This window comes from Pholis gunnellus (assembly GCF_910591455.1).
Source record: "Pholis gunnellus genome assembly, chromosome: 20".
In the NCBI taxonomy this organism is placed as follows: domain Eukaryota; kingdom Metazoa; phylum Chordata; class Actinopteri; order Perciformes; family Pholidae; genus Pholis; species Pholis gunnellus.
The window spans coordinates 16,585,098-16,600,842 of NC_136547.1; the positions used below are offsets into that span (position 1 = coordinate 16,585,098).

General features: G+C 44.5%; 1 protein-coding gene across 2 annotated transcripts; it reads right to left on the bottom strand.

Annotated features, from left to right (window-relative positions):
* Nucleotides 1-318: 318 nt before the first annotated feature.
* pdcd6 (programmed cell death 6) lies at nucleotides 319-15,536 on the bottom strand. 2 transcript variants are annotated; one of them, XM_079181913.1, is made up of 6 exons: nucleotides 15,350-15,536; nucleotides 11,019-11,080; nucleotides 3,175-3,219; nucleotides 2,406-2,564; nucleotides 1,843-1,952; nucleotides 319-1,224 (listed from the first exon to the last, which is right to left on the bottom strand). In XM_079181913.1, exons 1-6 carry the CDS (start codon nucleotides 15,430-15,432, stop codon nucleotides 1,126-1,128), a joined length of 558 nt encoding a protein of 185 aa, XP_079038039.1. In that variant the 5' UTR covers nucleotides 15,433-15,536; the 3' UTR covers nucleotides 319-1,125. The 2 variants fall into 2 exon arrangements, with proteins under 2 accessions (XP_079038039.1, XP_079038038.1); XM_079181912.1 differs by having other exon boundaries at nucleotides 2,394-2,564.
* Between the last annotated feature and the right edge of the window lie 209 nt (nucleotides 15,537-15,745).

Consider the following 15,745-nt stretch of genomic DNA (forward strand, 5'->3'; position numbering starts at 1 on the left):
ACACAAATTAAGTGCCAGCACATTTGACAAATTACATTAACATCACTCAAAAATAAAAAAGGAGCGTGTTCTCCTTTTTGCAGCATGCTTGCTAACTTATATGCAGGTGCAACACTTTTATACTCCCCCACAGAAACAAGAACAATGCACTCATGGTTCTGGGTCTCGTGTTGGTGCATTGCGGTGGTAGAAACTACCGGCGTCCAGCAGAGGGCGACATTGAGCCGCTCTGCAGGTCAACTGTTTCATCTGCAATGCAACGCAGCTCTACGCTCCTATAAATGATCCAAAAAAAAAAACTCCACACCCGATTTTCTTTATTTTTTTTTAATAAAAGATTTCTCTTTTGTGTTCTTTTTACACATGTTAAGGCATCATGCACAAAAAAATTAGCCACACTAAAAGGCATTATGCTTACCCTCTACCAAAAATTAAATGGTCTAACATTTGATTTTGCAGTTAAAAATAAGTTTGTACAAATATGGCATGTAAGCTGGCATGTCAGTGAATCGCAAGGCAGCACATCACCTGCCTTCACCGCTTTTGTAAACATGGCTTTGAGCAAAATAGGGCTGAGGAAAAGACGAGAGAAAGGGAAAGCATGCTTCAACGTGGGGCTAAATTTCCCTGGCAAGCATGCAATGCATCTAAAATCATATTTACAATGCATCATTTTTAGTCTCAACAGAGTTTTTCTTTTCTTTTCTTTTTTTTTTTAATTGTATCAATTAAAAGTTAAGACGTTGAAAAGTTTGTTGACAACAACAGACAGAAAGACAGACAGAAAGACAGGTTGTGTCCATGAAGTTTCCCACCCCCAGCACAGACGTAGTTCAGATTTGTCATCAGACAAAACACTACAAGATTTTTTTTTTCACAGGCAGTTGTACCTCCAGACAAATACTTTCATCTGGAGGGTATTACAACCGCAAACAACTGAAGGTTCCTTTACGTTCTCTTCTGTGTATTTTATAAATTTGTGTGAAACAGCCCAACTGGGGCTAAAAATTAGGTTTAAAACAAAAAAAAAATCTTGTAGTGTCCACCAAGGCCGACATCTGGGAGGTGCCGGTAGCTTTGGCACAGTTGTGTCCAGTTGTGCTCTTTTGTGATGATCCGTATGCGTTATACTATATTGAAGACCATGGATAGATATTGTTCATATGAAACCTGGATCCAGCCGTCCTGGTCTGTATCGTAACGCCTGAACACGTCGGTCAACCTCTGCGGAAAGAGAGTGAAAAACAGTGACTTTAACTTCTCGTTCTCATCTCAAGGTCTCATTGCTCCAACGTGGACAAACATCTATTCACACTGATACGGAGTGTGCTATTGAAACATCCTCGTTTCAACTCTTTCACTCTCGATTTTACAACACTATCATCATCACATTTCATGCATTTACTACCGCAGCTAACATTCAACAGCGAGTCACTGAAAAGCAAGTGCTTGAATTCTTTACCCGACACTTCAGAAGACGTGGGTGTATCAACACAAGGTTATTCATTTGAATATAGGTCTGAGGAAGCTGCGGTTATATTACTCTCCCGGTGTACCTGAAGAGCTGCTTCTCTATTAGTCAAAGGCTACAGCTACGCTTGGCAGCTTCTATTACAATTGTGTGAAAACCACTGAAACGGAACATACAAGCTCGAGTGGAACTTCAACGGGGGATTAATAATGTAAAAGGGAGGACCGTAATGCCTTTCTTAAAATATGCATAAATAAAACTCCCCCCTTTGAATCTTATTAATACAAGAGCAGGCTCTTTGTGATGCAAGTAGTAAACCAGAAGGACTTCCTGTGCTACTGCTTCATTTGGATCTAGTGTGAATCGGTTACCTGTAGTACAATACAGCACTGGATGAAGTCATCGAAGGCGACCTGTCCCTTCCTCTGGCGGTCGAACTTCTCTATCAGCGTGTTGTAGAACTGATCGGATAGACGGTAGCCTGCACACAGCGGCAAACAGGACGTAAACAGTGAACTGGACTTATTAGTTAGTCCCTGTAGACACACTCAGACAGCACAAACATTAATAGAAATCATGCATAATAAAACATAAACTGAACAGTTGTATTCATGTGTTAGTTACATCATGTTAGCTTCGTCTGAGAGATAAATGATTTTTGTGATTGTTTGTTTGTTTCTGCATCGTAAATGGAAAGCTGGAACCTGCGACGTAAAAAGACCCAACAAGAGATTTGCACGAGCGAAATTAGAAAACTATTCCTTTTAATAAAACGACTTCCAAAGGCATGCTGATCAATCCAAACACACACAGGCTTACTAAGAAGACAAACTCTGACCTTTTGAACCCAAGAGAAAGGACATTCCTAGAAACGGCTATGAAGCCTTCCACCATTATCACCGAATGTAATAAACAAGCATACTTTGCTGCATACCGAATCCAGTCAGAGCCAGTTTGAGCTCGTTCTTATCGATGAAGCCGGAGTTGTCCCGGTCGTAGTTCCTGAAGATGTTCTGCCAGTCCGTGACGTACTTCCACACGCCGCCGAACTCGCTGAAGTTCACCCCGCCTTTGTTCTCCCTGTCAAACATGGCTGAGGGAGGAGGAAACGAAAAAAGGTCCATAAGATTATAAACGGAGGGAGAAGACCGCTCCATCATCGATGCTACACTCCTCAACCTCATGCGGTTCAATCCAATTACCTCCCAACAAAAGGGAGCGTTAGCACAGGGTAGGCTTCTTGCTGTGGGGACGGATTTACTGAGCATGGAACAGCAGGAAGATGTGGAAGACCACAGGGGAAGATGTTCGGAACTCATTTAGTCTAAACTGGAACATATTTAGCTATACACGGTAAAATAAGTCCTCAACCACACTGCTGAGTTTAAAGTTTTTAACCTCCGCTGTATATTACAACTGCTTTAAGAGCGCAGATCAATATTTGGAGTCTGAGGCAGTCGGCTGTCGTCTTTTGAGACCCAACTCTCCCGTTTTCCTGCTGATGCTCTCCCCTCCTTCTGTTATTGATGGCTGCAGGGTTCCACCACAGCAGCAGTTACTGAAGCCAAAGCCCTCACATTGCTCACACCGTAATGCATTTATCCAGTTGTCATGAGGAAGAGGAGGCAAATAAAACCACTCAGCATAGTCTGAGGACAACAAGGGTTTGAGTAAAAGTTGGGTCAGCGTCAGCTGCTACTTACATATGACGGAGCGCACCGTCACCGGGTTGAAAGGAGTCCATGTGCCTGTGAGACAGAAGGATACCAGTTAAAAACATTCCAGCCAGAGTGAGACCAGAGTGAGTGTCTAGTGGAAGAACAACAAAACCAAAAACAGTAAAAACTTCAGTTGTTCTAGCAGTTAACGAGCCAGAAGAGAAGGTGATAAAACACCAGAGAAAGTCAGTTATGAGGGAATAAAAGCTCATATGCAGTCTCATAGTCGGCACGTTCTTTTTCTTTATGCAGATTACCATCCAATTGAAATGTGTTTATGAACTGCACAGATATAAAGTAACGAAACAGACAGAATTGTATTGATTGTATTGACAGAAAGCAGATCAGACCACAGCTGCTTTCCACGTTCTCGGTCTCCATCACAGGCAGACATGACTTTTTATTTCCCGTTGATTGGAGTAGATTACAGAAGGTAGTCTGAGGAACACCCAGTATTCCCAATCATGAGGGGAATCAGGTAGCCAGCCAAGAAGCAGACGGGTTACCGCGAGGCAAAGCATCATGGGAATAAAGCTGCTGCGGTTGCTAATATGTCATTATCTCCGAAATGAAGGACGGGTCAATCCTTTGTCTTTGTTTAGGAACAGAAATAAAGTCTTATCACAACCGTAGAAGTAAAATGCAAGTTGTTAAGTGTCTTGAAAGCAGCTGAGTTTTGTGACATGTTTTGGGCCTTTTCCCCCCTCAAACACACAAAAATGGTTATTTTTCATCTACGGGACAAACTCTTCAATCTTATGTGAGTATACCTGCCATTGATATGACCAGAAAAACACTGACTGGGCTTTAGTCCAGCAGGGTGTTTGTACTTTATATCCCTCGTCACACTCTCAACTCTCAACACGCTGAGATTTATCAGAGCATCTAAATCCTTGCTGACTCATCATCTCCCTTTATTATAGAGAGGCCCGGCAGTTTGGGACCAGAAATAAAAGAGAAGGGTGAGTGGGAGGACGCAGGGAAGAGACAACACGAGACAACAAGTTCAAAAAACACAAAAAGGAGAAGCAAACGCAATAAGAGGAGAGATAACCAGATGAGAGGAGAAGGAGCTTCTTGTTGCAGTAACCTGAACTCTGGAGCTGCTGACTCTACCCGCAGACCCTAGAGCAGCGTGAAGCCTTTTCCTCACCGTGTTGCTTCTGACTGCTTGCTTTTCTATTTCCCTCCACAGCTAATCTACGCCCGCAGTAAGTTTGCAGTGTGAGCCGTAACAGCTTTTGATACAACTTCAACCTCATTTGAATAAAAAGGTGGTAAGCTAAATGAAATATAGAAACTATAAATAGAAATAAAGCGGTCCGGATTTGACTTCCTTGCTTTGCTTTATCGATGCTGGAGGCTGTCTAGCGCTGTGGGTAGAGCTGATCTGGGACCAGGCCTGAAGCTGGGGTTTGGGCCAGAATCCATATTCTTAAAACTAGCTATTTGGAGCGCTGATCTCAAAGCACACAGACAATACAGGATCATAGGCGCGGTGATGCCAGACCAATTTGTAGCAGCGAGTCAACGTAACTGATGTGTGTATTTGCTGCAGTGCAGTCTGATGAAAACATCAAGATGATTCTTTTAATAAAAGAAAACTATTGTCTGACCAGCTGACGACAGCATTTTATGTCTATGGAATGTGTTTCACTAGCTGTGAATGCTATTTGTCCCATCTGATCACACCAGGAGGCATTAACAATCTGTTCACAGATTTCATTAACAGTGAAATCTGTAAACACAGATTCTTTTTGTTGGCATAAGCCACATGTGTATAATGCTCTCTCCACACTTCTAAATAATAATAAAAAAAGGCTCATTCTTATGTAGTTATTCAGCCAAACTACTGATGTTGCCGTAGAACTGGCAGTCAGTCGGTTCATCACTTTGACATATATTTATTATTATTTATTTCATGGATTGCCATTCAAGTTTGACTTTCGTGTTTCTCAGAGGATGAATACTGACTTCGGTGATCCTTTGATTCTTTTCTCTTGCGCCATCATGAGGTTGAGATTTTAATGTATTTTTCTAGTTTACTAAACTTTGGTTTATGAACATATGACTGAAAAATATTCTACCTGACATTCGATCGGTAATAGATCAAAAAAATATGATCAGAGAATCTCTAAAAAGCTAAATTCTGCTCATCCGATCCGTGACTCAAAAAGTCAAGAGTTTTGTGATCCGGCGCACCCCGAACACTGATGCAGACATATCTGCACTAAGCTAATATCAGCCATATATGTAGGCCGGGCTGCATTATCTGACCACGGTCAAAATGTTAAAAATGGAAAGACGGCCAGCCTATCAGACGGACAAGGACACACACACAGAGAGACGTCAGAAATCCTTCTGTAACGTCTGAATAAATGTTGCTACAGCACTAGAGCCATCAGAGAAATGACCAGAGGCCGAGAGAAGAGGAACAAGCTGTGACCTCTCCATCCATACACACACATACACACACACACTTCACACCAGTAGCGAGCTGTGAGGTCACCAATGTTTGCCAGACGGACTGCGGCTGCCCAGAGTTCGGTGGCCATATTGGTTTGAGTGCCTCTGATGGCAAACAGCGACAACGCTCCCTCTGTCCGGTCCACACACTGGGCTCTCTCACTGGCGAGCCCAACCGCCGGTGGGGAGATGGAGACAGAGAAGTGAGGAGGAGGGGAGAGAGAGAGAGAGAGGGAGGGAATATAGGAGGTGAGGCGAGAGGCAGGCTGGTGGAAAAACAGGGTGAAGCGACCGCAGCGTACACACATACGTATAACGGCCTTGCTGGAGCTCAGTGAGACACTTGTACACACACACACACACACACACACGCACACACACACTTTAACTTGTACAGAGAGCCCACATTTACAGCCATACATCTTTAAGTAGTTTCACAGGCGTGAACCAACACACACGTAAGCTAAATTCTGTTTTCCCAAGCTAACGGTTAGACTCTGAGATGTAAAAGATAATTACAGTTTACATTAAACATTTAGGCAAAATGAAAAAAAGGGGGGTCGACATCATCACATCCACCATTCTTAAAATCAGCCTAATCACCATCGCCATCTTGTATTTCTAGAGCTGAAATTCTTATTTCTAACCGTCCAAATGTTTTCTTCTTTCCTTTCATAGTGGCTATTTTAACAGAGATAAAAACAGAACAATTCAGACACCAAATTTTGGCCCCAAAACAAGAAGAATTTAATGATTCAGACTTCCATTTAGCCGATGTCCCCACAGTGTTGCATGAAAGCATGAAGGAGCATTCGAACATGTTGAGTAGTCCTCTCAGCCATCTGACTGTGGCCAATCTGATGAGGCAGGAGCGTTTATACATTAATATTAACAACCACCAGGACCGAGCCAAATCCTTGCTCACGTGTCATAACCCATTAGAAACAGTCACTAGTCAATGGGTCCGGTTGTGTGTTTTTGTGGTTTCTGCCAGACAATAGTCCTGCTGTGAGAGACACAGAGCAGCAGCGCTGCCTCAGACCGTTAGCTAAAACGTACAGGGTCTTCTACAGCTCAACACTGGCTAACAGAAATGCACGCTCGGTGCGATCATCTAACTCAACCGAAGTGAAAACGGAGTTTTAAAGGTAAGAGTTGTTGAGCGAGCTCCTGGAGTCCTGCCATTATTCAGCCTACTCTGCAATCTGCCCCGTGCTCCCTCAATCGTATCAGCAATTTTAGTGGCTATTACAGCTCCTACACACTTAAATAAATAACTGGTGGAGGAGGATAAATCTGTGTGCGCGGGGAGAGTAGTGGGGGGGGGGGGCATGACGGCAAGTCGGTATGATGTCTGCTCACCGCTGAGCGATGGGAGGCCAAAACATTCTATATTTATAGCAACCGGCACAGCACCGACACACGACACAGGCATGCGCATACACTGGAGCGGCACACAGCCAATCGGTGTCTCATCAGGGAGGATACTGTCACACCCAGGAGGGATGGAGAGGGGGAGAGAGGGGGAGGGGGGAATGGAGAGAAAGAGTAGAAAAAGTGGGACTAAGTAAAAGTAGCATGGGCGAGAGAAAAATGGGAGACGATAGAGTGAGGGAGGACTAACAGACAGAGGACACAGCAGGCAACGAGACGGTGCCATGGCCTCCTGAGGAATGTGGGAGATAAGAGAGGAGAGGAGAGGGATGCTGCATGTAGTCATGTTTTGCGCTAGCTTCTAAATGAATACAAGCAAAAGAAGAGTTTGTGACACGAGGAAAAAAAGTGACATGTTCACAGGGAGCATAGAGCCACAGTGCAGAAAGACTTGGATTGAAGGCAGAGTGCTGAAAGGTGAGATAAGAATAAGAGAGAGCGTGTGGTGCAGCAGAGGAGGGAGGAGAGGGAACAGCAGCAGCAAAGCCCCGGCCTCCTGGGCCTTGATACTCTCTGCTCCCGTAAGGGAGGGGGTCAAGACAACGCTTGGTTGATGGTGTGATGTAAATAAAAGAAGTATCTGCAGCGTCAATAGCAGACAGACAGGCAGACAGACAGGCAGGCAGAGGCACGGTTGGTGGCTTTAGCGAGCAAACTGCAGGACAGGATATAGTGCAGTGTGTGTGTGTGTGTTCAGCCTCACTGGCTCTGTGTCACATCACAGTGAGCCTAATGAACTGATGGAGACAGGACCGGCAAACCTGCTGGTCTCACACACACACACACACACACACACAGACACACACACACACACACACACACACACACAGCAAGGTGCACATATACACAACACCGAACAAACTCACACATACACGCAATAGATGCAGAGAAAATGAACAGCATACTGAAGATAAACACGCCTGTTCATGCGTTGGAGTGATTGGAGATACAGACACTCTGGTTGTACAGCTTTGTTAGAGTGAAGGTTCTTCCCACAGTAACTATGTTGGGCTGAGCACAGATACTCGCATGCCAAGATGTCATTTTGGCTTGCCCTCAAGTCACTCAAGGAAATAAGGTTACTTACCGTCAGAGATGTTTGTTCACAACAGATACAAATGAGAGGCGGCTACTGGGTTCATTAAATGCTCTGTATGTCGTTCTTTGTTCTTCTAGCGCCTAAAGAATCTGTGTACTTTGCCAACTTCCGCGTATTATGTCAGGCAACACCCACAAATGTTTCGCATTCACACGCATCGCATATTTCACGCAGTGATGAAAGAGAGTAGATATAAGACACAAGCGGGCTGAGAGAGTAGAGTTCAGTTCATTTTGATCTGATTTATTTTAGCAGAAAATAAGCTCTGTGGCAAACAAAATGTTTCGGATACTAGGAAGAAAATCTTTACAAATGATCGCCACTTTAATGGTATTAAGTGTAAATGTAATTGCCAGAAGTAAAAGGCTAACGCTAGGCTATAAATGATCTACATACGTTAAAATCACTTAAGCTAAGTTAACCACAGACCTTATTTCATGCATGCAACCAAAAACCCATCGACTTCCAGAGGAGGAAACCGGAAGTGACAACACTGATGCCAACTCATTTCTGGGTTTGAGGACTCCTTCCTGCAGCACTCTGTAGTGAACATCATTCAAAGAAATCTTGTACTTGTACTCCAGCGTGGAGTGTTTTCTGTGCTGCAGATTATCCGATGTGAGGGCCCAAGCACGGAGGATGCTGTACAGATTGTAAAGCCCTCTGAGGCAAATTTGTGATTTTGGCCTCTACAAATGAGTGGAATTGAGTTGAAATTGAAACACACACACACACACACACACAAACACACACACACACAAACACACACTAATCAGTATGCCGAGCCGGAGCCACTGCGCAGCCTGATAACAGCTTCCTTCGCTGCGGCTTCAACACTTTTTTTTTTTCCTCCTCTGAAGTGCCCAGAAAGAAAGAAAAACGACTTTCTGAGGAGAGTAATCTGTTCAAAAGTCTTTGAAAAGCCGCCTGAGCAATTCAGCCACAAACTTGTCGAGGGGACCACGTTATATTTTAATGAGAAGGCAAAAAACATCAGCCTCCGAAATACGCGTCTCATTAATCACGATGGCGTTTCAAGCCAGCAGCGAGGAAGGTCAAGAGGCGACGCTGGTGCTGGGCTGTTGGTGGGCACGAAGACGGATACTTCACCAGTGGAACACGGATTTCACTCGCCAGGGTTTGAGCGGAGAAGAGGACCTGTATCATTTATTCAACACTGCTCCCCAAACCGTCTTGGAGAATTACAAGTATCCTTGTTTACAAGGCCCCGGAGAGAAGTGAATTGCTTCCCCTCAGTCTTCAATCTTTCTACAATCTGCAGCAAACCAAACACTCCTTGTTGGAGTACAAGATGTATTTAAATGGACTGTTCACTACAGAGCGCTGCAGGAAGGAGTCCGAAAACCCAGAAATTAGTTGAGATTTTTTGGAGTTCCAGTTCCCTTGTCTCGGGGTCGACGGGTTACTGTTTAGACATAAGGTCTGTGGTTAACTTAACTTAAGAGATTTCAACGGTTTGTTATACGACGTAAAATACGGCAATACTCGAGAATTTTGAAGCTTTGCGAGTCTTAAAAAAGGCGGTTTCTAACAAGTGTCTAACTGAGACAACTGAACGCCATCACGCCGGACTCTCGTCCACCTTTAGCCGAGTAGTGGTTACGTAAAGTCATGTGACCAAAACGATCGTATCGGCTAAAATACATCAGATCAAAATGAACTGAGCGTGTGAAAGCAAAGCATTTTTGGGTGTCGCCTGATTCCATGTTCACGTACGGAAGTTGGCAAAATGCACAGATTTTTTTTAGCCGGCAAAGCTACATAACCTTGATCAAAGAACTGCAGCCAGAACATTTCTGGTAGCAGCCGCTCATTTTTATCTGTTGTAAACAAACATCTGACGGTAAGTAACCTTATTTCCTTGAGTAACTTGATGGCAAGGCAAAATGACATCTTGGCATGAGAGTGTCTGTGCTCAGCCCAACATAGTTACTGAGGGAAGAACCTTCAGTCTAACAAAGCTGTACAACCAGAGTGTCTGTATCTCCAACAGAGTAAGAAGTCGCCCATTCCAGGAGTTTGACAGAGGTTAGATTCATGCTGTTCCTTTCTTCAAACACTCTGTTTCCCTTTCAACATTTCAAGAGAGAAGGCTTTTTATGATGTGTTCATCAAACCACTGTAGAAAGTAAGCCACTTCGCTAACGTTTGAGCAATCAAGCACACCATTTTATCCGTTCCTTGTACTTTTGCCCTTTTATTTTGGTTTTGGAGAAGGACAGAATAAGCCTGCATCCATACTTACTAAATGTCGCGCATTGATCTCGTTCAATGAAACTACCTGCGTGATAACCCGAACTGCATCTCTGGCTAGAGACAAAACTCTTCCTGGTCCTTCCCTCCTCACACTTGTTGTCATGGCGGGACCCTCCAGATGTAGTCCACTGTTTGGACTGCTGTGGACTGTGACAAGTCCACAGCAACCCTTTCAACCAGGTACAGCGCTGCGTGGGCTGTCAACACTGGGACACTGGGTGTTTTCTTTGAAGCTGCAATCATAAAACTTTTCGTCTGCTTCTCTTTTGTCCCGGGACAAAAATAACACTCCTTTCATTTGTATTTCGGCTCACCTGCCATGCGGGGATCAAAATAAAATCACAATCCATTTTCTGCTTAAGCTCGGCAGTTACTCGAATCAAAGAGCGGCAGAAAGCGACGGCGTGTATAGCGAGGGGATGGGAGGGAGACGGAGGAATCAAAAAATGAGAAGACGACAAGAAGGATGAGAGATTGGAGACCGGAAATAAGAAGGTATAAGGAGAGAGAAACAAACAAGGGAGTGGCAGAACAGTCAGACACTGATACGTACCATTCGATAAGGCCTGCTGCAGCTCTGAGTCTGATATCACGCCACTCCGATCCTTGTCAACCCTGGGGGAGAAGAAAACACAGATTAGATAGCGCCTGCGTTAACCACTTCACACGCCCACCCACTCCGGCACACAATAGCAGCGGGTATGAAACGCTCGCCGGCGGAAACTTTATCCCCCTGAGCGCGTGTTAGGGTTTCAACAGTCCGCTGAGAGTGAATGGAGTTCTGTGATCGGGACACACAAGGCGGCTTGTACGCTTGTAGCTCCCCTGGGACCAGCCAGACAAGCCCCAAGTGTGTGTGTGTGTGTGTGTGTGTGTGTGTGTGTGTGTGTGTGTGTGTGTGTGTGTGTGTGGTGGGGAGGCGGGAGGGGGGTATTGATCCTGAGACAGCGAAAAGTGAAACTGAATGTTGGCAACGTTGGCGGTGTAACTTGAAGTGCTACCAGCATACAGCATCAGCTTGCAAGAATGTCACAGTGCAACATTCCTTTAAAGAAAGAAACCAAAACTAAACATTATATAAAAGAGCTTCCATGAGCCTGTGGTGGTTCCGTGGTTTAGACCGTATAACCACATATAACCAGTTTGACATAGACGTAGCGATTAATCGAATAATGAAGACAGTAATTGGCCGTTTAATCAATGACAGGGCTGCAGCTTGATATTATTTTCATTATTGATTAATCTGTCATTTTATGCTTTTGTCAAATAATTCAAATAATGAAATGTTTTCTGTCTGAACACATGAACACGCTTTCCTTTTAGAGAATATGTCACCATTTCATTATTTATGTAACTACAAAGAAACACAATAACAAATCACAGTCAAACAGTAAACAAACTAAAAATATTCCGTTTATAATTCTTTAAAACAGAGAAAACAGAACAAACGCACACTAGAGAGAGTCTAGACAAAGTTTGCCATCTGTGTCTGGTAAAATAACTTAAATGGTGAATCGATTATCACAACACTGGAATAATAATTGCAGTCCTCCTGTAGTTCTTGATGTGATGATGATTTTTCATCTTCTGTCAGTATTCTAAGGTATATCTGAAAAGAGCTGAAGAGCACACCTGGAGGTGATGGCAGTAATCAAATAGAGGACACAAGGCCACACCAGAGGTCATAGGAGGATATATAGGCCGTCACGCTATTAAGAACAAATACTGAGTGACATGTTTGTCTGTCTTGGTCCCATCTTCTCAAAGGGACCATTAAACACCTTGTATTAATAGGTTGAGGAGAAGTTAATAACCTCTATTCTGTTTGTCTTCTTTCTTTGTGGACACGTCATCATCTCTTGACCAACAAGCAGCAGCTTTAGATCAATAATAAAACTCCACACTGGTAGCTTGGCATGAGCATCCTCAGATAACGACACATTCATTCTGAACGCTGTAACGGCATCTAGTTCTCAGCAACTACATCACGACGAAGCCGTTACTTTTGTGCGTACTTTTCCTTTTGATCGTTAAACCCGTCTCCCTAAAGTTCAATCCAGCTATTGAGACACCAGCTATGAAACAGTCCGCCGAAAAGTCCTCCTCTGAGATACAGAGACATACAAAAAAAACATGAGCAGGCTGGACTGTGACACATAAGTTATAACGGGTCTCGAAATGTAGCTTAGTCACACATCCAGTGACTCAGTTGTTCTTCAGCAACCTGTTGACACGGAGCACACTCAACAAGCTGACAAAAAAAAAAGAGTGAGGGGAGGAGACAGGGGAACCCCCACCCGGTCCGGTCCCAGTGCTGACTTTGTGGGCTGGGCTTCCGCTCCCAGCTGTGACGCCTTATGTGCGGTTAAACCTCCATGTCTGCAGCCTTCGTGGCTGTCTGCACGGTGATCAGCTACAAGTGTTACATGTGCTCCTCGCTTTACCTTCCCCCCCCCCCCCCCGCATTCAAAAGAAAAACAAACATAAGGAGGCCCGACTGCTCTCCTTGGGGAACCAGCTCGCAGCACGTCTGCATAAATGAGAGCTTTGTCACAGTGAAGGTGAGGAGGGTGGTACCCAACCTTTACCAAACATGATGGATTAACTCAAAGAAGTATGTGTGTACAGAAACAGCTCTCCTCTTTTCCTTCTCACTAACTCACTCGGTCAGCCTCAGGTAAAGTTAGTTAACTCGCCAGATTTTTTACGTAGAGCGAGCTGACGAATGAAACCATCATTAAAACCGCCTCTTGGCCTGCAGCGCAGACAGTTAACCATCTGGCGTGTCCATCTTAACGCTGTCAGATACAGAGCTTGTATGTAAAACTCCAGGACGACGCGACACCAAACACCCCGGCGCGCTCACTCTGCTCACATTTTCCCATGTTTCAATGTTTCCTATTAAGCAACCGGGCTGGAAAAAGGCTTGTGGAACAAAGCTCGTCCTGCTTTCCACATAAACTATGTCATTGTGGCTCCCACAGCGGGAAGAAGAAAAAACTTCCCAAGGAAATCCTGGTGCAACGGTCAGTTTCCATTGCTACTTTTTTAAGTTTTGGGATCTATACTTTAAGTTGTGGATCAGGTCAAGGGTCCGTTTCAGTGATAAACTTCGACTTTATGTAAAAAGGGTTGTCTGTTGAATCTCACTCACTCCTGTACATTTATTCTAAAAGTGAATTTACTCCCTCTCATTTATCACCAACGAGTTTGAATGTGATTTCCCAAAAATGTTCTGCGTTATTCAATCAGAGAAACATGTTGTCGTACTGGCACAGCAACATATCTGTTGTTGATCTAAATGCAACTCAAACACTGATGTTGTGAACACTGGAAGGGCTGGGTGGCAACATGTTTGTCACACTAACGTCATTCATTATGAAAGCAGGCATTGAGCGAATGACTTCCACATGATTCACTCGGTGTCAGCCATACCTTCATCGTTCACTATGAACTAAAACCCGCTGAGAATAATTGACTCGACTCATTCTCCTGTCGTTACACATTCATGATTCGACAGGATAAAGAGAGTTGCATAGTGTGACTTAATCTGAATGAATACACAAAGATAAAACGCTACAGTGGGAACTGTGAGTCACTGATTGGTAAGTGTGTGTGTGTGTGTGTGAGACACACAGATTGAGAGGCCTACTATGCTCTATTGACTCTGATCACATGACTGAGGGGAAATCCAGCACCGCTCTACCAGATACATACCAGGAGACAGCAGATGAGGCAGCACAGTGACAGGCAGAGAGGACTGTGTGGCTTGATGAAAGTCATATTATTGTACTTGTGTGACGTAATCACGAGACAGAATGTGTACATCAAACTGATTCATAAAGAGGTTTGGCGCCCCGCACATTAATAATTCGTTAAGGGTGCTTCGAGCCATGCAATGCGTGTAGCATCTCAATGTTGTGAGAAAGCAAAGTGAGAGAAAAAAATCCTCTGCAGTATTACATAACTCTATAGCTTACTATTACCAGGAGCCATAGCATATCAAGTGTCCCCCCCCTCTCTGCCTACTACTATGACCTTCTCAGCTGCTGACACACTTTTGACTCAGGCTGTGGAGAAATTGATGACTTGTCAGTGGTTGTAAACCGCCACTGGTACTGTGACATCAGCCCAAGAACTGATTACACGGCCTATGGTTATTATGCCGGACAGAGCTTTCCAGTGCATTCATGTCAGCCTCTCATAAATAGACACACACTGCGTCATATAGCCACATCACAACTGTCAGGATTTTTGAGGAAACCCCATCTTGAGAGGATTTTTTACCGCTGACTTGGTGCAGATGTGTTGCAGACTGAAAGATTCAGTCCTGGAATATTCTCTCGTATCTCTATCTGATATACATAATACATGAGTGATCTTAAATCTCTATTTTTCTGTGGGGGGGGGGCAGAACAAAAGGCTTCAAGGACTCCTGGAGGTCCCTGGACCCCAGTTTGTAAACTCTCACTGCTGTGGGAGACAGCTCGCAGATTGAACCAGCTGATTGCCCGTGACTTCATCTGGGAACCATGTCACGCCAACAATCAGCTCCGTGACACTGACACACGAGCCGCGTGACGTGAATAGCTGTGGGATATACGTGCAGTAGTATTTCCTAGAAGCTCCGTGGCTTAACGGGTAACCTTAAACCTGACGAGGCGCACATTTAAACTGCGGAGCACTGCTTTCAGACACGAACAGTGATGAGGACGTGAGAGTAAAGACAAACGAGTTGTGAATGAAACAGTTCCGTGTCACCGCCACCCGGCCCCGCTCTCTCTTCCTGCCCCCGCGCGCTACCAACGACAGCCGCGTTCCACTGCGGAGCGGAGTGAGAGACGGGCGGACAGCAGCAACACGAGCCGCCTTCTCCCCACTCACCTCTGGAAGATATTCCACAGAAAGGTCTGGTCCTGAGCCACGTTGTTTGGCGGTGGAGCTCTGTACGGACTGTGGTACGCCATTTTAAAGGGAATGTTCTGGCAAAACAAAAAAAAAAGGACTGTGTGTTTCCTTCTGCTGTAGTTTCTTCACTAAGCAGCTTCTATCAGACTCCACCACCCCGACGTTCACGTTACCGCCTGCCTCCTCGCGCACAGAGGCGTGGCCAATCATTCACCACTACCCACAGGGAGGGTGACGTCACATTTTCCTCTCATTTATATGAGTAAAAATAGAAAGTAAGACTTTCGGCCACCAAAACAGATATTAAAATTAGAAAACTAACAACGTACTATTCCTCCAACCCCGAAAGCAAGATAAGTGCATTTTAGAATA